Source organism: Epinephelus fuscoguttatus, linkage group LG4 (genome assembly GCF_011397635.1).
Source record: "Epinephelus fuscoguttatus linkage group LG4, E.fuscoguttatus.final_Chr_v1".
NCBI lineage: Eukaryota > Metazoa > Chordata > Actinopteri > Perciformes > Serranidae > Epinephelus > Epinephelus fuscoguttatus.
This window is the reverse complement of record NC_064755.1, coordinates 17,849,482-17,873,641: the sequence shown is the minus strand read 5'-3', so window position 1 is coordinate 17,873,641 and position 24,160 is coordinate 17,849,482. Positions and strand designations below refer to the sequence as shown.

Sequence of the window (24,160 nt, the reverse complement as noted above, 5' to 3'; positions counted from 1 at the left end):
AGTGGTTGATGAAGCAAGATCAATAGGGAAGCACGGATCAGAGGAGAGGAGATGAAAGGAGACTGTTTTCTAATTATCTGTTAAATGGAAATAATCCCTCACCAACAAATGCAAATACAAACGCTAAATGGTTTTTAAAAGTTATAGTTTCCTAAGTTAAAAGTTTGAGCAGTTGACTATAATCATTTCTACATTCAGCCCCCGCCCAACATCCCACACACACGTACTGAAGACAGACACATGCACCCTTCTGCAGCTGTTTCTTCCAAATATGGTTAGACAGATCTGAAAATTAGATCTCTCCCGAGACGTGCAGTTCAGACGGAGCGTTTAACATCACATAGCTACAGCTGCTGCCATATTAAAAAACATTTTGCAGTGTTTTCCCTGACTTGGTCGACAAAAAGTTCAAGGAACAATCCCACACACGTTCACGAGCCCACCTCAACCCTTTGCACTGCAGATCTGCAGCTACTGGAATTTGTCATTCCTCAAAGATCTTGTCAGTGGTGTTGTTGTGCGTTGCCATGGTGAATTACACAGTGAGCTGCATTCTCATCTGAACAGGTGAAGTGTCTAAACACAGCAACAGTAAAAATAGCTCAGCTGCCAGTGTTATATTAGCTGTAACCATGTAAGATTGTGGCACCTTCAGTTTTCTCATTATGAAGTGTTTGTTCTGAGGAAACTGTCACAAGGAAGCGTGCGGTATCAAAAGACGTCACACGGATGATTTTTGTTGACAATCTTCTAGCCTCCTTCTCAAAGAACAAATTGTATTCATCACGAAGCTGCTGAAGGAGCTCAAACAACTGAGACCAAAGTGACTGTTGTAGCGTTAGAGTCTGCCTTTCATCAAGAGTGAATATCCATGCATGGCCTCTTTCTCAGACTCCACGCTGACAGAAAAACAGCAGTCGCACAAAATAAAATTCAACCAACTCATTCATTATGTTTTGTGCTGTGAGTATGAATGTGCAGAGAGAGAAATCTAGGTCATTTCTTCATCATTAGTATGCCAGCCAGGTGTAGTGCAAAGAGGATTAGAGGGAAGTAATGCCAATGGGGCTCTCTATGTCTATCTCCCCCTCTTTCTCCTTTTCTATCTCTCTCTCCCTCTCTCAAACCAAACAATCGCACTTTAAGTGCTCCCTGCTGTCACCTCAAAGAGCATATCCATGACAAGTAGTCCAGACTTGTAATAAAACATTCATGCATTACCCAGCTCCAACGATGAGCTGGTTTCAAGCCCATTAAACAAGGAATATTTCCTCAATTTCAATTCTGACATTATGTGAGATCATAAAAGCCAGGGCCAGCACTTACAGTCAACAGGTGCCGCACACTGGATGCTTTAAGTTTCTCGCTTGGCTTTGACTGCTCCTCCCAGAGAACTTTGTTTTTGAGGTGTAGTAATAGAGTTTAATTTATCTAATCTAAAAATAATGAACAGCTGTCATTATCTCATTGTAAAAAAAAAAAAAGCCTAATAGTTATAGCAAGCATCTGTTATATCTGACAGTTGCATGTGGCATGGTGGTGTAGTGGTTAGCACTGTCGCCTCACAGCAAGAGGATTCCTGGTGTGATCCCAGGAGGGAGCGTGGGTTTTCTCCGGGTACTCCGGCTTCCTCCCACAGTCCAAAGACATGCAGGTTAATTGGTGACTCTCAGCTGGTGAATGTGAGCATGAATGGTTGTCTGTCTCTACGTGTCAGCCCTGTGATAGTCTGGCGACCTGTCCAGGGTGTCCCCTGCCTCTCGCCCAATGTCAGCTGGAATAGCCTTCGGACCCCCCTGTGACCCTCAAGAGGATAAGCGGTTATGGAAAATAACATAAAACACTTTTTCAGAGTTCTACACCAGACACATGCCATACGAACTAAAGGTGGATTTATCGTTAAAACTCGGAAGCTACTTGACACTTTGGAGGGATGATGTGCTATTCCCTGATTTTTCAAAGAAACACAAAATGACAAATAGTGGAAAGGTAAATTATGAGGTAGAAACAAGTAGATCTGCACACCAAGTAGCTCCTGTTGGCAGGATTTTAATGCTGTGTGATGTTTGGAGTCAGCGGCTTTGCCTCTGATTTATGATGAACAGAAAGTCGGCGTCTTAAATACCTGTGACGCCTGTACTCGTCATGTGACAAACCACACCTGTTGCCGACATATATAATTAAATAATAGTAACAGTACTCCAATATCATACAGTACATACAAAAGGGAATAATACTAGCATACACAAATCATATTTTCCGCATAAGTTGCTTATTTCTAAAAGGTCTCTGACTAAAAAGCCGAGACATATTGGTCCAACAAACACATCTGATATGCCAAATCATCAGCAGCAAAATACGTTTGTATACATTTTGTATACATTTATATATATATATATATATATATATATATGTATAAATGAAAAACAAAAAAAAACAAAAGTATTAAAATTAAACGTGAGCTACTGTTTCTTCAGTGCAGCACCACTGTCATTGAACACTGGGTTGTGTGTATCTTTTGTTTTTTACTGTTTCTAAAGATAAATTATGAATCAGTAATTTATTGATTTTGTGTATCTTATTCCATAGTGTCACCAAGCCAATAAATAATAAATAAATAAATAAATAAATAAAACATGAAATATATTGGACAAGGTTACTTAAAAAAAAAAAACAAGAAAAAAAAAAACAAGTGGCAATGTACTCACCAGGGGGTTCATGTATCCAGCAGCCGAGGATTCACTGAGGTGAGGGTGGATTCTGCAAAAATAACACCAGCAAGTAAAAAAAAAAAATAACATATCACTTGATTATTATCAGCTGGCCTAAAGTCATTGATGTGATCAGGGGCATCTCTAGGATTTGAAGACATTGGGGGCTTCACCTGGACCTCTGTAGGGAGGTCTGAGGATCCTCCTCTGGGGATTTTTTTCTTTTTATGCACTCTGGCATCTTAGTTACCCTTAAAAACTGTTTTTTATTTTTAATTTCTAATTTAATTTTGTATTAAAAATATTAGTAATTTAGAAACAGGATACATGCAACAGCTATCATTAAAATTTAGAGAATTTTTAGGTACTTAAGGTACTTCTATTTTACGCTACTTTATAATTATACCCCTCTCCCTCAGAGGGAAGCATTGCACTTGTTCCTCCACTACATCTGGCTGCTTTAGTTACTTTGAAAACTTTATTAATACAAAATATAATGAACTAATACATGATGATGTATGATTGTAGATTAAACCACCCAGCAGTATATGAAGCATTTAAAATGTGCTCCACCTTTACCTGCAGCAACATTTAAGTGATTACAGGGGCACTATGAATATCATCACACAAAATGCGCTGATTGAATGACACACACGACCCACAACTTGTGTTTTGATTAACAATGTCATATTATTTTTTAGGGCATTAATGCATGAACAAAATGTCACATTACTAGGTTCGGGGCTTTTTTTTATTGTTAGGTCTACCCTTTCATTCATTCATTCTCTATAACTGCTTATCCTGTTGGGAGTCACGGGGCTGCTGGAGCCTATCCCAGTTGACACTGGGCAGAGGCAGGGTACACCCTGAACAGGTCACTACACTATCACAGGGCTGACACACAGAGACAGACAACCATTCACCACAATTTTAGAGTCAACAATTAATAATCAATGAACCTAACCACTGGATTGTGGGAGGAAGCTGGAGTACCCAGAGAAAGCTCACATTGACACGGGAAGAACATGCAAACTCTGCACAGAGGGGTTCCCCCACCCTGGGTTTGAGCCCCCCACCTGGGAGCCCTCTTGCTGTGAGGCGACAATGCTAACCACTGCACCACTGTGCCGCCCTAGGTCTACCCTGATTTTTTTTTAAATATACACACAGCCTATGTATATTTGGGGCTATTCATAAAACATTTTGGGCTGAAGACTGAAATGCCCAGGACTAACAATACCACTGGATAGATTACTGAATGGGCCAACTGGGCAAAATGTCACTCTGCCAGGTACCGTCTAGTAAGTGTTTCAAAAAGAACATAAAGAGATGCATAGGAACTACAAAGGCCTTGGTCAGACTGCCAGACAAAATCTGATTTTTAGCCAAAATAGATTGGAACCAGATGGCTCTTGTGAAGTCTGAACGGTCATAAATGACATGAAATCCGATTTTTGCAAACCAGATCAAAAACACCTTTGAAAGGTAGTTTCAAAACACATTTGGACAGATGTGTCTGAATCTGAACAGCTCCTTATACGACTTCACACAATACACGCTAGATGACGCCTCCGCTCCAATGTCGTTGCCACAGCAACCTGTCAGATTGGTCAATAATGTGGCCCAGTCTGAACAGAGCCAAATCCAATTTGGACACTTGCTAAAAACAGTGTGGACAGTCAGCAGTCAAAAATCGGATTTGAGAAGGAATCAGATTTGAATCGCCTGCAGTCTGAACCCAACCAAAGAGACACAAAATACAAGGAGACAAAATTACACCTCCCGAAAAAGACACAAAATGACCTCAAAGAGATACAAAACAACCACAAGGAGACACAAAATCTCAGAAGGATTTACAACAAAGAGATGCAAAACAACAGCAAAAACATAAAAGAGGCAAAAGTCTGTATGTCTTGGCCCTATGTAGGAGAGGTGGTGGAGCCTTTTTCATGTCTGTTCCCAGGGGTCCATTGTCTCATAATGGACCTTTTCACATTTGACTTGTCATTGTAAGAAAAACACAGGTGAAACTGATAACATTAGCCTAATTATGGCTCAGTTCCATAAAATGTGCCAGTGCTATTCCATTGAGGAAGCATGCACAATACCAGGACTTCTCCTACATGAAACGCAGCTATCGTTAATCTCATTACATACACCTGTGCTTGTTCTACTTAGACATGTCAAAATGTCTGCTATGAAAAAGGTCTATCCACCCATGCCTACAGTACAAATAAATAAATAAATACATTCTCAATAGTGTTTGAGAAAACATATTGCCACCCCAGTCAGGTCTGAATAGGCTACATTAAAACAGCATTACCTGATAAACCACTGCAGCTCAGGTCAATGTGTGGAGGAGGTACGTTAAATTTTCTTTCCTGAAAAAGTAAGTCAGCTTGAATATTGACGACCTTGGTTATTTAAATGTAAAGGCATATTTGAATAAAAGAAAATTATACAATAAAAACTAACTTTATATAACTAAGAAAACAAAAGACAGATTTCCATTACAAAAAAGAAATAATCAAAACCCTTCTGGCAGTTTTATGCACTTCAATGCAAGATAGTTCACTACATTTGCCAAACTCATTTGTGAAGCACTTTCTCTTATAAAACCTGAGCATGTTGTTGTGAAATACTTAAAATGATGACTAAATCTCACCTTTCTGTGGTTTCAAAGCTTCATTCTGTTTTACAGTTGTATCACACAAAACACATTTTTCTCCCTGTTAGCACTTTTCAGACTTTCTTTTTTGGCTTGCCATCTTCTTCCTTGGCCACCAATTATTCGTTAAAATTTTCTGCATGGAAAACAGCAGGAGACACATTTTCGGTAATTAATTTTCTCTGTGCCAGCAAATGAGAAGCAGAAACTCTGGTATATGTGACTTAAACCTAACTTTACCATACTAATAACAAGCTACACATGAGCTAACTAGCTATTAGCATGTCAAGGAGCTTAGCTAGCAACATTGATTAGCCAGTGAATCTTTGACTGTTTGAATGCACACAATTTAATAATGTTTCACTCTGGATCAATTTCTTATAGCCTAACCCACTGACAATACTAAATTAGCCTTTCCTGCTACCGTTACTATCAACTATTGATGATAATTGAACGTTAGCTAGGTTAGTAGCACTTTAACACCCAAGCTAAGTGGGCCTCTGTTAGCTAGCTGTTCTTTACCGCTAAGATGCTTTAACCAGACCATACAGAGGTGTTAACAGGTGCAACAAAAATCTTTTTGACTGATTTCGACAACTATTTAAGTACAAAATATTATAATATACATATGTACTCTTTTTCATCACCACATATTCGCAAGAGGGGTTTTAATTTTATCATTCATTTAATTTGTAAGACAATGTGGTATCATACTGGGTCAAGACATAATCGTTCTTTCAATCATTTTATTATTAATATTGCATAATTACTACATTAACCAAAAAGACTTGAAACAAATAATCACTTCAATAATACAGACAAAATGTAGAATTTGTGGAAGTCAAGGAAACTGTGAAATAGTCCAACACATTTTTCAAAACTCAGCCCATCAGACGATGAGACATTACTCATATTGGGATTGGTGGTAATGAGCAGACACAAAATCACATAACTGGCTTTGTTCTGTTTGTTTTGATTGACAAACAAAGACTTTGTGATGAAAAGTGGTGTTATTGGAATAGTAATTGGCAAAAATGGTGTTGTGAAGTGAAAACAGACTTTGGAAAATATTTTAACAGAAATAAAAATGTGAAAAGAAGTACATTGGTGGGTATGGTGAAATTTATAGACAGTTTACAGACATATTAGGCTACATATTCTGCATTTATACCATTATATTACAATGTTATATTTATTTATTTTGTACTGAACATTGTATCTGTGATACTAATACTAATAGTTAATAATAGGTTGCATTGCTGGATCATTGTGTGTTAAGTTGTCTTGTTGATGCTGTTGATAAACACAACCTAGTCCAGTGCTTGACAACCTCATAATGTAAGCCTCAAACACCCTGGAGGGCACTTGTACATACAAGGTCACAGACAGAGAATGATAATAGTGTGAGTCATTTATGTATTATTGTTTTTAACTTTTGTGTTTTGCATTTTATTGATGGACTTAGACCCGACGCAGTACCTGCTAGAAACTCTCCATCACCACATTCTCTTTAGAGAACGTTTTTAAAATACTAGCCAGAGATGACCCACAGTGGACGCTCAAACTAAATGACCAGTGGGAAACATTAGGATGATGCATTGGTCCAGCCCAGGACAAGCCTGGCCCGGCAAACCCAGGACAGATCAGAGCCTTATTTGTCCAGAGAGAAGACGCAGCAGGTGTTTAAGCTGAGTGCTCCAGCCTTGGCTCATCCACCAAAAAGGAACCAAGAAAGCAGTGGAGGCCGGGCTGGGCAGGAACCCACTGAGCGGGGAGCAGCGTGTGGATTAGGAACATCATACGAGGAGACATTTGGTCTGGAAGCAGTTGAACCAGAAACCTGGGGCACTGACTGAATCTGTGAGAAAGGAAAGGCTTTGCTGTAACAAGTAAGTTTGGTTGGCTTTGTGTCTTGGTTTTTGTGAAATAATAGAGCCAAGGGGGGAGTAGAAAAAAAATCTTCTTTTGCAATTTGCCATCCTGTATGCTGTGAGAAAGAGAGAGAGATCAAGGACATTGAACAAAGAGGCGGAGAGGTAGGGAGGAAAAAGAGATGTTCTTGTGTTCCACTTACAGTGAGACAGCAACCTGTTCAGCACTTTGTAGCTTCGAGTCACTCGCTCCTCCTTTAGACTGTGGAGTTATACCATCAAAGAGTTTGCTGTGGTCGTGCAAAAACAACTTCCTTCAAGCTTACGGAACTAATTAGTTCACTAACCCCAACATGTAGTGTGTCTGCTGCAGGAAGCTGAATTTACATTTTCCATTCAGAGACTAATGTTGTGGTTAATTGTTCCTTTGGCTTGTAAAGTCACATTTACATGCTAAAACCAGGCTGTTGCTGAAAAAACAATTCTATTTTTATATACTGGCTCACAAATATAAACATGATCATGCACACTGAGTTTTATTATTGAAAGATATAAGTAGGTACAGTGAGTGATACATTTTTAATTAGCACATTAGATGGACACTTGCTCGCCATTGGCTTTGCACAGTTGTAATGTGCTTTGTCTTCTTCCCTCAGCCACTGGTAAAAAGGATACATTACGTGCAGGCAAAGATGCACATACACATTAGTGCACAGCATACACACACTGAGAGAAAGAAAAAAAGAAATGGGGACTGGGCGTAAGAGAGGAATCCAAATTCAAAGAACGAGAGGAAGAGCACAGTTCATCAGTGGTACAAACACAATGCTTTATCTCACACAGCAGGTGTGTGGATTACCTTTTTAATTGGATCTTTGTATGAGTCTGGCAAAGGCAAAGGACTATTGTAGTCACTGTTGAAAGGGGTATGATAGAGCAAGGAAAGGGCACGCGGCGAGCAGAGGAAGGGAGGCGAGTTTCAATCATTTTTGGTGCGTGCTTTTGGAAACACAAACCCAATTACCACCGAGACGGAGCAAAGAGTTGTGTTCAACGCATTCATGCAAACACCTGAACGCACACTTACACACAGTTGCAAGTACACAAACACAGTGTCCGCTCTGAACATCCTCATTTATTATCTCTGAGTAAACTATAGGATATTAGCTGCATCAGTGTGTGAATTTAAAGAGGATGGTTAAGACTGTCTCATGTCCCTCTGGTGCCTCTTATCTACTGGAGGCTATGTGTCAGGACTAAAAAGCTGTTATACACAACCAGACCCAGCGGCATTAGCTGCCAAATGACTATTTTCTGCCAAAACTATCATTTCACATCTCTAATTGTGTCTGTCCCAGCCAGGCTCACATCGGCACCACCTCAACATCATCATCATGGCAGCAGAGCTCCTCCAGGCCACTGGGGGCAGAGTGGAGCAGATGGAACAGCAGATGGGTCAGGTGAGGCAGATGTCAGATATGCAAATATCCTCCTCATCCTCCTCCTCCACCTTCACCTCCTCCATGGGCTCCACCAAGCTGCGAAAAGTCTCTCAGGGCTTGTCAAGAACCATGGAAGGTAGGATTTATCATCTTCTTCCCATCTGCCATGCTGTCTTATATAACGTTTTTAATTATGAAACCCAGCATGAAGGCCCCTCTATTAGAGCCATCATTACAGTGAGCAACAGTAACACAACTGACTGTGTAAAATGATTGTAATAGCAGCTTTTAAAGAATTCTTAATTCATAAAGAAAACATTGTGCTTCTAACATGCATCCAGTCTTTATTTTGACATTGTCTGTTGGTTTGGAAAAGTTGGAAAAAGTGGTCAAATTGTGCTGTAGGATCACTGGTGTTACTTCTAACAACCTACAGCATCTGTATGAAGATAGGGTCACCTCTAAAGCTCAGTCTATTCTCAGTCTGTTTTCAACATCCCCTCCTTGTTGAGTTTCAGATGCTTCCATCAAGTCAGTTTTGCCTCCCTAAATGTAGCACTAAGTGTTACAGATCGTCCTTTGTCCTGTCTGCTATTGCTTATGTTAACCAGCAGTGACCATTAATGTCCATGATTTACCCCTGACAGTGTGTGATTCTGGATTCTGTGTGTTTGTATTGTCTGTTTTGTTGTACTAATGACTACTGTCTGTATCCCAAATTGCCCCTCAAGGACATTAAAGTTTTACCTTACCTTACCTTACTTTACCTTCGTTACCTTACCTTACCTTACCTTACCTTACCTTACGGTGAATGAAAAATCCCAAAACTGAGAAAAATCTTGATGAATTGGAGTGAAAGGGGGTCCTCATGAAACAACAACAAAACTATATCAAAACATTAATTTACAAACTCTCGCACAACTCGTGCAGTTTTGGACCCAATCCCAATACCCCCCCTTGTCCACTATCCCTTAGCCCTTAGCTCTTGGCCCTACCCCTAGCCCTTGTCCACTACCCCTTGGCCCTAAAATGAAGCAACGAGGGGTAGGGGTAGAAATCTTTCCCTAGGAATTGGGACACCACTCACTAAGTCAAGGCATCGGTTACATTCACGCATATGTAACTATTTTAAACAGGAAGCTGCGAGCCATCTACATTTCCAACAAGCATCTACAATGGAGTCTCATTCATCCTACCGATGGCGTTTGCCGAATTCATCATGCTTCGTTTGATGAACGACAGACGACAGGGGACTTCTGATAGCTAGCTAACCAGCTAACATTACGAGGCAGCATAGTTATACTAGCTGGCGTGTTATCGTAATGTGAAAAGTCTGACAATTTTGCAGAACAGGACAGATGACAGATGCCAGATAGTGCGAGCTAGCTAGCTAGCTAACAAGCAACCTGACAATGGTAACGTTAGCTATGTATGAACTTTTTTCCCCATCTCTTGCTCTGTTGTTGTATACTCAGGACTTCCCAAACACATGCATTTTCTCTAAAAAGTGAATATGAAAAGATTTAGTGTATAGGAGTTAGGGAAATATATTGGCAGAAATTGAATATGATGAGTATGTTTTCTTAAGTGTATAATCACCTGAATGTTTATATCTACAAAGGGGGCGGGTCCTTGTCAATAGCCCAGAACAGACAAACCAAACACTGGCTCTTCACATGTTCCCGCTTTGACATCGGCCACTGTAGTTAACAGCCTCTCCACAATGAGTTCATCAGGAAAAAACTGATTTTTTTTTATTTGAATTTGCTTTATTCAGCTGTTTAACCAGTTTAAATTACCAGGTCCATTTGTTTTGGAGAAGAGGAAACCTCACGGTAAAAACTTCCTGAACAATAAACACTGGAGGAATCCTAACCAGGAGTTCACGCTTGGCACATGGGGAAGTTTCAGATGGTTGCAACCTGCAGTCCCCACCACTAGATGGCAGTAAATCTTACTAAATCCTACATACTGGTCCTTTAAAACACTTCCACAGTAACAGTCTCACACACACAGACAAAAAGCACACAGGGGCGTTTGTACTCTGCTTAATGGTATGCGTGAGCAAAATTTAAATGCATGCACTTATTCAGGTGCTATACTCGTATGTGGAAGTGTTTTAAATAGTTAAGGCTTTGGCAAAAATGCATGTGTTTAGGAAGTACTGAGCATATGACTGGATCAATGACACTTGGGTTATGCTGCACGAGTTGTTCGAGTTTGTCAACGGATGTTTTGATGTAGTTTTACTGTTGTTAAATGCAGCCCCCATTTTCATCCAATCCATCAGTAATCCTCTGTTTCGGGATTCTAAATTCATCATGAAGGCATGCGAGAAAAACAAGTTTTCTTTACGATTTCAAGATAACATTGGGTGAGTTTTTAATATACAAATGATTATTTTGTGGGTGAATTATCCCTTTAACTGACATTTCTTACCTGTCCCACTGTGCAATGAGTGTTTTCCCTCTCTGCTTAAACCTTGGAGCATACCTGGGACTAAGTTTTTCCAGGCTGCCATTTTAAGCTCCTGAGCAAAAGCAGACCAACAATAAAGCTGATTACATCATTTATATTATGTACCATAATGCAACCAAAAACATTCAAAGTCATAATGATAATATTTGTACATGATTATGATGTGGATGTCCCTTATGCTCCCTCAGAGCACACTGGAGTTCAGCGTAAGACCTCTGCTGTGGTGGAGTCCTTCAGCCAGGTACAGAAAAACCCCCAGATCCCTGAGGGAGAGTCTGTCCCAGATTTCGAGGAGAAGCTGCGCCCCGTCACTGCCCAAGAGGGTGAGGTGAACCTCCTTTCATCTCGCAGCACATTGAAATTTCAAGAAACGCCCTTTGCATCTCCTAATATTTCTGTTCACATCGTGTTACAAACTGTGGGACCCTTGAGACTATGAGAGAGCTACGCATAAGCTAATTTTAGATCCTTCCCCATAGTTTGCCCAGAAACTCCTGATGACACAAGCTGAACTCCAATGGGAAGTTAAAGTTTGCTGCAATGTGTAAACTTTAGACAACCATTTGACTCTGTGGGTGAAGGTACTGTGAAGCCACTCTGATCAAAGTCCTGACAAAGACCTCACAGAGCTAAAGGATACTGTGATAGAGTTGCCTTTGCTGCTCCTGCTGAATACTGGTGCCTGTTCTGCATAAACTGTAGGTGTTTGAGCCTTACTCACCCCGGCTCTACCTGTGAATTATAGATTAAGAGGCCTCAGTAGTCACAATATGCAGAACACTGCAGCGTAGCCTTTGCATTAGCATTCATGGGTTGACCTTAAACTCACTGGTTACGAAAGGAAAACAGGAAAAGGCAAGATAGGGTCAATTGATCTGATGTATATTAAGCATGCTCTCTTATCAAATCTCAGATTAGATTTAACGTTACATTTGTTGGAAATAATTGATAATGCAGACAGTTGTTACTTATCAAGCATGCATGTATCTGATCTGTCATTTATAGGTGACAATGCTGTGTTCAAGGCCAAGGTGACGGGGAAACCCCAGCCCAGTGTTAAGTGGGAACGAGCCAGCGGTAACCCACTGTCAGATGCGACTAACATTTTCTATGACAACATAAACAATCAGCATATACTCAAGGTTGGTCACGAAAACTACACAGCTCACAGTGTTCCTCTCTGTAAAGAAACCCAAGACAATTAAAGACATCCTGTAGAAAAATTAGGTATTGATTCAGATCTCTACTGAGTCTATCTAGTTTTCTGTGACATATCAAAAGGTTGAATCATATTGTTTTCCTTCATTGTGTTCTTTCATATCACCACACAATGAAAAATATATCAGGAACATTTCAGTTAATTAGTCAGCTCTGTGTTTGTATTATTCCAAGCAAGCAACACTATAAATACCAGCTAGCTGTTGTATGTGTTAATACACTCAGGTTGTTCTGGTTGCCTTGGTGATGGCTGATCCATCACACCTGTAGGTAGATGCCATTATTCTTACAAAATTAATGTTTGGAGCACCAGTATCTGCAAGTACATCTTTTAATTACTCCACATGCACTTAAATCAGAGTGTCTGCAGGTTCTTTGAAAGTCCCAAGAAGTCTTAAATCAAGTTAATAAAAAAAAATATGTTAGTCTTGAATTTGTGATCATTTGTGATCTTAATTGCCCCTTTTTCATTTCCATTTTATAAACTGAGTCAAGATCTTCTGTGTTAAAGTCCACACTTCTGATGTTGCAAATCTTTAAACATTTAATCCTCACTATGATAACCATATTCCTACGTAAAACGTACCTCTGCACTGGGCCAGACACATAAATATAAATATAGTAGTTACCTTTACACTCAGCTGCAATGTTTAATGAATAAAAAGATAATTTGTCTGAAAATCAGTCCTAAATTTGGTTAAAATGGTCTTCAATAGGTCTGTAAAACCATTAAATTAAGTGTCTGGTACCTGCAGACGCCCTGATTTAAATCTAAATGCATTCACCAAGGAACAGTATATAGTTTTAAAAAGGGTTTTAAAAGGGGAATGTAACTGTAAAAGACTACTGTAGAGTGCAGCGGCTCTGTACAGCCTATCATTAAGCCGAGCGGCTCTGCCATCTTGGTTCTGTCAACTCAAACGGCACACCATGCATCATGAGGAAAAGTAGATAGAAAATAAAAAAAAACCTCTCTCTGATCCTTTTATCTATAACCACTCTGGAGTGGATTTAGCGCTTTCTCTGTACCAGCCGGGGAGCTTAAGTGAAGCTTAAATAGCTATTATAAAGCAATTAACTTGTGGGTGCTGACATATGCATCTCCCCTTGCCATCTGTTTCTGTGGTGAGGGATGACTGTTAAGTTGCGGTGCTAAATGTTTACTGGGTATTCCCAGCATGTCACTGCCTCCTTCTGCTGCACGCAAGTACTGCAGTGGGATTTAAAGTGACCGGACGATGTCATGACAGTATGACAGTGGGCAGCAAGCAAGACATTGTCATTCATTTTACACAACCTGTTGTGACTTTTCTCCACTTCAGATCAAAAACCTGGCCCTGGAGGATGCTGATGTCTACAAGTGCGTTGCCTCCAACAACCACGGAGATGCCACCTACTCTGTATCCCTCATTGTTACAGAAAGTGAGTAGCTATTTCATATCGTACACTATGTGAAGCTTTCTTAGTTCTGATAGTTATTTAGGAGCCTTCAGCTTAGTTTATGTGCTGTTTTTATTCAGTGCCTTAGGTGAAGATGCTCTGTCTTTGTTCCTAGATCCAGCGTTGGACTTCAAAAAGATGCTGAAAAAATGGTAGGAACACAAGCCTGTTGTCTAATACTAGCCGTGACACTCCCAAAACCTGTCAAGGTGTGATGGAGCTTTCTCTGATCCACCCCCAGATCCTTTTTTTTTTGGTATGCATCCTGAAATATCTACAGGATGAGATCTAAAGAGCTGCAATGCGTACTGGTGTTGCTGCAGGGGCAGAGGAAGATGCTTCTGAGCTGTCATCACACATATGCATACTGCCAGACATGCTGGCAGACATACGTACATGTACACACACAAGCCCAGCATTAATTTTTATATGTGCATGTAAACACACACGCACAATTGTTTTCCTCCTCGTGCAGCAGTGTGGAAAAGAAAGAGAAGAGGCCACCTACAGAGGAGGAGATGCTCAAGATCCTGGCTGGAGCTGACAAGAAGGACTACGAGAGGATCTGTGCCGAGTATGGCTTCACCGACTTCAGAGGCATCCTCAGGAAGCTGAAGGAGATGAAGAAGAAAGAGGAGGTGGAGGTGGGCCTGTCATATAGAGAGCTTGTTCACATACCACAGGATCACATACGGGGGAAAAGGTTTGGGATGTGGCATAAAAAAAACAGCTTAAAAATAGAGCAGAATGGAAAAGGTGGGGAGGGGGAAAGTTTAATGTCACACAGCACAGCCATGGCAACAAAGGTATGTCGCATAGCAACGCTCAAGTCAACTAACATGAAGATGGGGTGGGGGGGGTGACATTTTTGTGGTGTGTTTAAAATCTATAAATAAGTGTTTGATCATTTGATTTATTTCCAGATGGTGCGCGTGCTGAAGCCCCTGGAGGACATCACTGCCACAGCTGGCACCAACATCGTCTTTGACACCATCCTGGAACTGAAGGATCCAAACATCAGGATGAACTGGTTTCTGGTGAAAAACTGACGCGCCTGCCTGTTGTGTTTCAAAGTTTGCATATATACGGGTGTTTTTGTTACATAAAACACTTGCGAGTTTTCCCCCCTCATCTAGGCATTTTGTTTACGATTCAGGGCGCCGAGCTGCTGCGGATCCAGTATTCTCACGGGAAATATGAAGTGAAACAGATGGGAACCAAGCACATGTTGTGCATTTCTAACGTGAGCCTCAGTGACACGGGCACCTACACTCTGCAGGTTGCAGACAAGAGACTGTCAGCCAGGCTTAACGTCATAGGCAAGTGCAGAACGGGACTCAAGTCCTTCCCACTGCTCATAACTCAGGGAGACAATGTCATCATTGACTGCATTAACTACTCTTAGTGTCACTTTTATTCACTTGTTTTATATTGTTTGACAGATAGGAACAAGTTTTATGTGTGCATAACGACCTGCATATGTCTTTCTCCCATCTCTCATTCCATCTACAGGACATAAATAGACTAAATGAATATGTTTTACTTTGTTTTTTTACTAGTCAGGGTTGTTTTTCTCTCTCAGGGGCTTTCTTAGCGGTTTCATATTTCTTTGAACACCCACATATCAAAGTGCCGATTGCCAGATGTGTTTTGTGGCTTCCAACTCCTTTAATTTTGCATGAAATACTTTTCAGTGAGGTGTCTATATGATTCAGTCTATGCACTTTAAATCATATGATTGGAACGCCTTTTTCTCATCCATCTCTCCATCAGATGAACCTCTGAAATTCCTGTCTGACTTCCAGCCCAAGAGAGTGACGGAGCGCCAGACTGCCACGTTTGAGGTCCGTCTCTCGAAGAAGACAGACGCGCCGCTGATCTGGAAGGTACGTGACTGAAGAAGACACACCGAAGGACTTGCATACACATTCACACAAGCACAAGATTTAAGAATTTGCTCTCTAGGAACATTTCTAGGAGTTTTCGCCTTTAGGTAACTCAGATGAAAAGATGAAAAGAACACACAATTGCACCGACAACGTTCTAGGCAAACTTGAACACCAGGGAAATACACATGATTGAAAAAGAATATGGAAATAGTATTCCCAGTTGTGTTTGTGTTCTGACAGGTAAAGGGAAAGGAAGTAAAAAGAGATGAAAAGTTCGACGTGTCCCTGTCTGAGGATGGTCTGACCTACACTTTGAAGATTAAGGATGTGAAAGTCAGCGACACTGGAGACTACACCATCAGCATCGGAGACCTCACCGCCACCGTGCCTCTCTTCATTGAACGTGCGGGCCAGTATTTCATAGGCTTTGCCCTCATAAAAAACTTTTTTGTTGTGCTTTGTTATGTTTTGTTTTTCCCAAAAGGGCCGTGTCTTCTTGTTTTAGTGGAGCTAGCATTTCTAAGGAAACAAACTTCCCCCTTCAGACTCGGTGGAGATGAGCAGTTACTGCTTTTTTTCCCCCTCCCCTGAGATTAGAGGCTTCGTTCCTTCATAGCTATGCTAAACAACATCATCTTCCCTCCATCGTCCAAATGAAGACGTATGGGTAGCATAATAAATCCTCCCTCCTAGTGCTGAGTTGAAAGTAATCCAACCAAATCCCTCCTCACAACAAGCTCATTTATTACGGCTGTGTCTAACAAGATGCTTACTTGCCCAAGGTGCAAGCTGGGGCATGTAAATATCTTCACAAGGACATGTGGCTGTCCTCTGGGGTTGCAGGAACAGAAGCATAGTAATTGAGGTTGTGTTAATTACATTTATTCATGAGGAGACTCTATATTTCTTTTTCTTTAACTATAAGTCTATAATGAAGGTTTGCTGTCTGCGTTAGGACTGAATATAAAGAACCAACCTAATAAGTGGGTACAAAATTCAATTCTCTCCATCCTATAATCCTGTTTTTCCATTTCTGAAAGTGATTAAACTCATTTTGCATGCGTTTATAGTGCAGAAATTATGTAAAATGTAAAGGGAAGCATGCTAGTAAAGGCCAAATAAACCCCAAAGTGACCCTCTTCTTTTCATTCTTGGTCTATTTTACCCGTACCCAGGGATTCCCATCAAGTTTATCAGCCACTTAAAGAATGTCCGCGTGCAGGAGAGAGGCAAGGCCCACCTGGAGTGTGAGCTGAGCTCCAAGGACGTGCACATTCGCTGGCTGAAAGATGGATGTGATATCACAGCCAGCCGTCGCTACATCTTCATGCACGAGGGAAAGAGGGCAGAGGCTATCATCGAGGACTGCGAGCTGACAGATGAGGGAAAGTATTCAATCATCTGCACTCAGGACAACGACGCTCATGAATATGTCACCTCTGCCACTCTGACCGTGGATGGTAATGATTTCTGTCTGTCTGGAGTTTTTGGGGGGTGTCAGTGTTTTAAGTCTAACATTGAAAGATTAATAAGGTTTTCTTTGTGTTGCCAGAGCGTTTCGCCTCAGTGACGAGAGGTATGTCAGATACTCAGTGTCCTACAGGCTCCCCTGCAGAGCTGTGTGTTGTCCTTGACGATGAGAAGGTGGACGGAGTGTGGCTGAAAGACGGAGTAGAGGTGAGAGATGATACAAGATGGGATGAATGGGTTAGAGTCTTCTTGGTGGTCCTCAAATGCACCCTGTAAATGAAATCTTCGGTCCATTACTTTGGTCCACACTGAAATATCTCAACAGCTATTGGATGGATTGCCCAAAATTTTGCACAGGCATAATTGCTAAACGCTAATGGTTTTGGTGATCCCTTGACTTCTCCTATAGCACCACCACCAGGCCAAAGTTTTCACTTAAGAGTCTTTCATATCAGGGACCCAGGCTCGGATCCAAGTACACTTGACCTGAAAGTCCAGTTTGTTTTATAAGTGTGAACACTGTGTACTGTACCCAGGCACGGTATGTTGAGCTGTGCCCAGTCACTTGAAAAGAAAGTCTCGAGAACGGTTCATGTGTAATCTCATCCTCTGAACTGCAGGGCCATGGGTGATAAAGTGGGAATGCAGGCGAGAGAATCATTTTTAATATTGTCTCCAAAATAAAAACAACAGTAGGCATAATGCAAAGGTTTGCCTTTATTGTGTGAGCCTGAGATGTTGCAGTAGGTCTACCGACAACATAAACAAATGTCAAGTGGATGATGATACAGATGTACTTGGGTAAGGAGCAACGTTACTAATGTGAAAGCTAAGCACATCTACTGGATGGATTTGCACAGACAACACAATTTTAATCAAGTGAAATGGTTGTATCAGTTAAGTTACATCACCCACACACACCTCTCATATTTTTGATCATTTATTTGTCATTAACTCATTTTGTTTATTTCATTTGACAGATTTCAGAGATGAGAGGCGTTCAGGTGGTCAAACAGGGAGCTGTTCACAAGCTGATCTTCTCAGGTGTGACTGATGCTCACGAGGGCAAGTACACCTTCAGAGCCAAGGGGGCTGAGAGCGAGGCTGTACTCACTATTGCAGGTGTGTGTTTGTAGTTGATATTTGAGTATGTGTCCACAGGTGGGGAAGAGACCTACTGGGACAAGCTTCCCGCCACTGTCATGGAAACAAACTTAAATCTTTACGGTGTGTTTTTTGATACTACCACCAGGTGTCGCCAAAGTCAGACATTTTTAAATCCCTCACACTAAAGCTACCAAACCTTTACTGAAAACTGATTAAAATCATAATGAAATTGAAATAAATCACCCATAAAGATAGCATCCAAATCTATATTAACCATATATTTTCCCAGACCCTCCAGAGATTGATTCCTCTGTGCTGGACTTGTTGGGGGCCCGACCTGTGACTGTGAAGGCAGGCCAAACAGCCACCATTAAGATCCCCTTTAAAGGGAAACCACCTCCCAAGGTCACCTGGTACAAGGACGGCATGGAGGTCATGGAGGATGAGAGGACCAAGGTGGAGAGGACAGCTGACGGCACCACGCTGGTGCTCAGCAGGTGGGTGAGCAGAGATATTCACTCAGATATTTTATGATCTTTTGAAAAGGTCGCACACAAATCACTTTGCTTCTTCGCTAGATGTGTGCGAGAAGACAGTGGGGCAATTGTGCTACGTCTGAAGAGTGACTGTGGCACTGCAGTTGCCAACATGCACCTTAATGTGATCGGTGGGTGACAATGCATAATTTAACAAAAGTTAAGTTTGCTTTAGTGCATATACAAAATATTTGACACATATTTTGCCACATTCCCCAGACCATCCTAAGCCTCCTCAAGGGAAAGTAGAGTTCCTCGAGCTTTCAGGAAAGTGTATCAAGATGAAATGGAAGGCTCCACGGGACAACGGGGGCAAGCAAGTGACCAGCTTTGTGATTGAGCGCCGTGTGGCAGGTAAGAAGTCCTGGACCAGGGCTGGTGAAGTAGACAGCGGTACCACTGTCTTCAGCGATGATAAAGTAGAAGAGGGCCAGGCGTACCAGTATCGCATCAGGGCTGTCAACGTGGAGGGAATGAGCGACCCTCTTGAGACAGAGGAGGTACGCGCCGGAGAGCCTGTAGGTGAGAGATAATTTTATATTATTATTATATCAAACACATTTCTCAAAACGTCGAGGATAAGAAAGTTAGAGAGAAGTGTTTAAAGAGCTCAGAGATGAGACTTTTCATCACAGCTCATGTCATTGTTAAACTCACCTTCTCTACTAGCTCCCTTTTATTCATATCTTATGACTGAGAACACTTCTTCTGTTTGAAATCCGTCTACCCAGAGCCTCCGGGCACATCGTCCCAGCCCCAGGTGTCTAATATAACCAAGGACACCATGACAGTGAGCTGGACACCTCCAGCCAACGATGGTGGAGCCCCAGTTCTGGGCTACGTCCTGGAGAGGAGGAAGAAGGGGAGTAACATGTGGTTACAGGTCAACAAGGAGCTGCTCACAGGTCAGACTATCATGTTTTATCATATCTAGTTTCAATAGATTTGACATAATCTTTCACTTTTCACTTTGTTTACACATTTTTAATACAGACATTCCTGAGTAGGTGTTTAACTTGTATTAAGTCAACCATTACTCTATACATTAAACCTGCATGGTACCTACATCCTCTGTTTCAGGTTACATTTCATGCATTGAATTTGTCCCTATATTACTGTTTTCAGATACAAAATTCATGGTGGAGGGGCTTGTGAGCGATATGGAGTACGAGTTTAGAGTCATTAGTGTAAACAGGGCTGGAGCAGGTCATCCCAGCACCATCTCTAATGCTGTCCTGGCCAAAGACCCAATAAGTGAGTGCTTCACTGCCTCCTTCCCTTTTTGTATCCTTACTATCACAACTATCTAAAAAATACTTTTCTCCTGTAGGAGCTCCTGGCCTGGTGAGGAACCTGTGTGTGTCTGATTCAACAAACTCCTCCATTTCTCTGAGGTGGACTCCTCCAGAGCAGGGAGACGAGCCCTCGGGTTACATCCTAGAGGTACGTGCCGAAGATGCTAAAGAGTGGTCCAAGGCCACCAAGATCCCTATCGCTGGTATAGCCTTCAATGTCGGAGGACTTCAAGAGCGGAAGAAATACCACTTCCGTATCCGTGCTGTCAATGAAGGAGGGGTGGGGGAGCCCATTGAGCTGTCGGAGGGTGTACTGGCCATGCCTCCACCTGGTAATACGACTGCATTCTCTTATAGTCTTCTGTTTTCCTACTTAGTTTTTTCATTTCTATTACATTTTTGTATTTTTCCCCCCATACAGTGGCACCCAGGTTTGATCCTCTGGGGAAGCTGAGGAGCCCGATGGTTGTCCGAGCTGGAACAGCACTTTGCCTTAACCTCAACTTCACTGTAAGACTTTGATCTGCTCAGAATTTTCCGATATTTCTTTCAGACTAGCATGCTCCACATAAATCCTATTAGTTCTTACCTATTAACCCTTCCCTTTCGTCACTGTTACAGGCTTCACCTCCCCCGGAGGTAACCTGGTTCAAGGATGGCGTCATCACTAAAGGACGGGAAGTCATCACCAAGAGCAAGAATCACTCCCAGTTCCTCATTGTCTCCTCTCAGCGATCTGACTCTGGCATTTACCGTGTCCACCTGAAGAACGACATCGGAGAAGCTCACTATGACATCAATATCAGGGTTACAGGTAAGTGACAAAGGCTAAATTTTATATGCATGTCGTCTTTAATTGTATGCTGTTTTTAACATTTATGTACTTTATTTTACCTGACAATGTAGTCATCAAAGTATATATGTATATCAGGGGTTACATTGTGTTGTGGAAAGTCCTAGACCATACAAAGGCTTAAATAAAGTATTTCTCATCCTCATCACCCTCTCTCTGTAATCACCTCTGTCCCTCAGACTTCCCTGGACCACCAAAAAACCTCCGCCTGGAAGAGGAGGTTCCGGGCACAGTGACCCTGCAGTGGGATCACACCCCAGACATGGCTGACGACGACGAAGGAGCGCATTACATCATCCTCAAACGTGACACCAGCACTACCTCCTGGTTCACCGTGGCCGAGCGTGTCTTCAGCAGCAAGTACACCATCACTGGACTGCTTCCCGGGAGGAAGTACTACTTCCGAGTCATTGCACAGAACTCTATTGGAGACAGCGATCCTTTAGACTCGAAGGAACCTCTCATCATCGCCAAGGAGAAAGGTGAGAAGGGAAGACATTTGATTTCAGCATTATTGATCAGCATGTTAAATAAATACTCATTTGCTTGTTTGTTACTGTGTGTGTGTGTGTGTGTGTGTGTGTATGTGTGTGTGTGTGTGTGTGTGTGTATGTGTGTGTGTGTGTGTGCATCTGTGTCTAAGAGGGGATCGGCAGCCTTCGATTGAGGGAATACACCTCTAAATCACGTCAGGTTAAACCAACATTTCTTCTGCCGCTGAAGGACCACGCTGTTCGCAGAGGCAATGACTGCACCATGAGCTGCGCCTATCAGGGCATGCCAACACCACAGGTAGAACATGGCTAATGACATCAGTGTGGTGCCTCTACCTGAAACATTTGTTTCTTTGCTGTTGATATCCTCTCACTGCCCCCTAAGGTGACAATAATATGGTAAATTCCCCCTCACAGGCCTGCTGGTATAAGGGGGATACGAACATCTCTGACTCCTCTCGGTTTTGGCACAGCACAGCTAACGGTGTGTGCACCCTGGTCATCCCCACCTGTGGAGCAAAAGATGGTGGAGAATACACGCTGGTGCTGGAGAACCCTCTGGGGAAGGCCAAGTGCTCCTGCACTCTGGTGATATTTGGTAGGTTCTGAGAGAGAGGAATGATAGTTTAATATCAAAAAAATATTGTTTTGATTTGCTTGACTGATTCTTTATGTCTCTGTATGTGGTGCCTTCCAGATCAGGATGATAAGAGTCTGTTGGAGAGCCTGACCAAGCAGGCAAACAAAGAGAAGCTTATTTTGTAAGAAGTCTGCTTCAACTGTTGCCATGACAGATGCAATTTGATTGGCTACTGACCTTGTACTGCATGTACTGTCACCAGTGACATTGATTTTAGCTGTGGTTAGATTTTATAATATCAGAAAGCAAGAGTTGTGCTGATTTCTTTTGGTCAAATGCCCTGTTAGTGCAACAAACGGCCACTAGATGTCAGGCTTGTTCCCATCCTTGTGTCGGCATTACGCTCCAGGAGCAGATTCATGTTTGCTGTGTTGGAGGGATTTTTACTCATTAGTCAGCTCGCTCAGCCAGAGAGATTGTCCTTCCTCTCTAAGTCACACATGCTTTTCTCTCTATAAAATGAATTCATCCTTTCTCCAGGGTGTCCAGTTTGTGCCCAAACACACTTGTTTCACAGGGCGTGCTGTACCAGGCCACATGCCATGTCAACCGAGTGGAATTGATGGGAGTGTGTGTCTGTGCATAAAAATCATCTGATATAACAGTGCACAGCGAATCATACCCACACAGCCAGTTTGGAATTAAAGTTCAAGAGTCTGAGGTTGGTTTGAGGACAGTGGCATGCACACTGCCAATTATGCAACGAGACAAAATCCTACGTCCCTTCGAGGTGTCCTGGTTGCTTAGTCTGTTAATCTGTGTAACATGCAAAGCCATGGGTTTGAAGTCAGCAACTTTTATCAGACGTCATCCTCTTCTTACTTTCCCAGTTTTGCCCGGTGCACACCACTCACACACAAATGCATATACATGTCAAACAAAACTAGAAGGTATTTCACCTTGCCACTGTGCTTATAATGCCACCGGAAATTATTAGGATGGTGTCACATTTTTTAGTATTGTCTCTGTCAAGTGCGGGATTAGATTTAAATTGAAGCGCTGACAGAGAGATGCTGACTCCCAGTTTTGCAGCTGTTATCATGCACATTAGATGAGCTGTGTAGCAGCTGTCATCCCTTTTATAAATACCAGTAGCCCCCAAATTTCAGGTGACAGAAAGTAACTGGACAAGTTAATGTTATTTTACTTAATGCTATCATATTTCAAAGACTGTTTGCAACTCATAGATGTCAGGGGACACTTTATTTTCCCTGCTGATGGCTCGTACTGCGGCCATTTACGCTTCTTGCTTGTTTCTGGGGCTTTTTGCGTTTAGTCTGATCAGCAGATAAAACAGTTTGATTGAGGCCTGGTGAGCTTGGCATATCACGTATTAGCTGTTAAATTATTGTCTCTATGTTTAGACGACACAGTCCTAAGATTTGTTGACTATAAAAGAGACTTCAAGTCCAACACTCCTCATCTAATATGGTTTAAATACAGATTTTATGTGAGCTCTTGAACCTAAAAGTCCACTTAAACCTCACTGTGATTGTTAATTTCAAACCTAATGTTTAGAAACAAAACTAGTACTAATTGTCCTCATACTTTCCCACTGCAGTGTGTGATGGCTTCCCTCAGGTTAAAGAGGCCTCGAATGCTCCTTGAAAGGGTGAGTGTGGTCCGGCAAGGAGCTGCCAAATAGACAGAGAGAGGTCACAACCCCTCTCCATTTTGACGTCACTGCACTGACTCTCACAAACTCCATTTCTATGGAACCACCAGGGAACTGGCAGCATCAGGTTGCCAAGTTCAAATCAATTAGGCACCAACGTGTAATAAACTGACGTCACTGCTACCTTCCGCCTTTCTTGCTGCTCAGATACGGCATAATAAGGTGGAAGCTGTGTGAGGTGAAAGCCAGAATAGGCAGTCTAGGTATTTGGCAGAAACTAAAGGCTGCTGTGCCCACAGAGAATTAAATGTATTTCCATTTATGACGTTGCATATGCATGACTAGACAAATAGACCCATGATGAAAACCTATTAAAGGGTTTTTCAGTACACAACTTAAATGAGGTATTATTGTACAGCGGTGAGATAATTGC

At 41.9% G+C, this 24,160-nt stretch overlaps 1 protein-coding gene across 3 annotated transcripts; it reads left to right on the top strand.

Moving 5' to 3' along the window:
• Positions 1–5,032: 5,032 nt before the first annotated feature.
• On the top strand, positions 5,033–22,574 carry LOC125887448 (immunoglobulin superfamily member 22-like). Of its 3 annotated transcripts, none has more exons than XM_049574257.1 (27): positions 5,033–5,073; positions 6,845–7,268; positions 8,609–8,828; positions 11,359–11,493; positions 12,176–12,312; positions 13,711–13,810; positions 13,944–13,980; positions 14,304–14,472; positions 14,752–14,865; positions 14,985–15,147; positions 15,602–15,714; positions 15,958–16,120; positions 16,893–17,177; positions 17,270–17,394; positions 18,168–18,309; positions 18,584–18,791; positions 18,873–18,961; positions 19,050–19,352; positions 19,562–19,735; positions 19,956–20,084; positions 20,161–20,457; positions 20,547–20,635; positions 20,747–20,939; positions 21,158–21,460; positions 21,622–21,770; positions 21,890–22,070; positions 22,170–22,574. In XM_049574257.1, the coding sequence occupies exons 3-27, from the start codon at positions 8,645–8,647 to the stop codon at positions 22,235–22,237; spliced, it is 4,050 nt and encodes a 1,349-aa protein (XP_049430214.1). In that variant the 5' UTR covers positions 5,033–5,073; positions 6,845–7,268; positions 8,609–8,644; the 3' UTR covers positions 22,238–22,574. The 3 variants fall into 3 exon arrangements, with proteins under 3 accessions (XP_049430214.1, XP_049430215.1, XP_049430213.1); XM_049574258.1 differs by lacking the exon at positions 5,033–5,073 and adding an exon at positions 5,496–5,547 and having other exon boundaries at positions 6,987–7,268; XM_049574256.1 differs by lacking the exon at positions 5,033–5,073 and adding an exon at positions 5,503–5,547.
• The last annotated feature ends 1,586 nt before the right edge of the window (positions 22,575–24,160 follow it).

Coding starts and splice junctions, on each gene's coding strand:
- LOC125887448 (XM_049574257.1), top strand. CDS start 8,645: ATGGCAGCAGAGCTCCTCCAGGCCACTGGGGGCAGAGTGGAGCAGATG. Junction 13,981..14,303: donor AAAAAGATGCTGAAAAAATG/GTAGGAACACAA, acceptor CTCCTCGTGCAG/CAGTGTGGAAAAGAAAGAGA. Junction 18,962..19,049: donor CATGCACCTTAATGTGATCG/GTGGGTGACAAT, acceptor CACATTCCCCAG/ACCATCCTAAGCCTCCTCAA.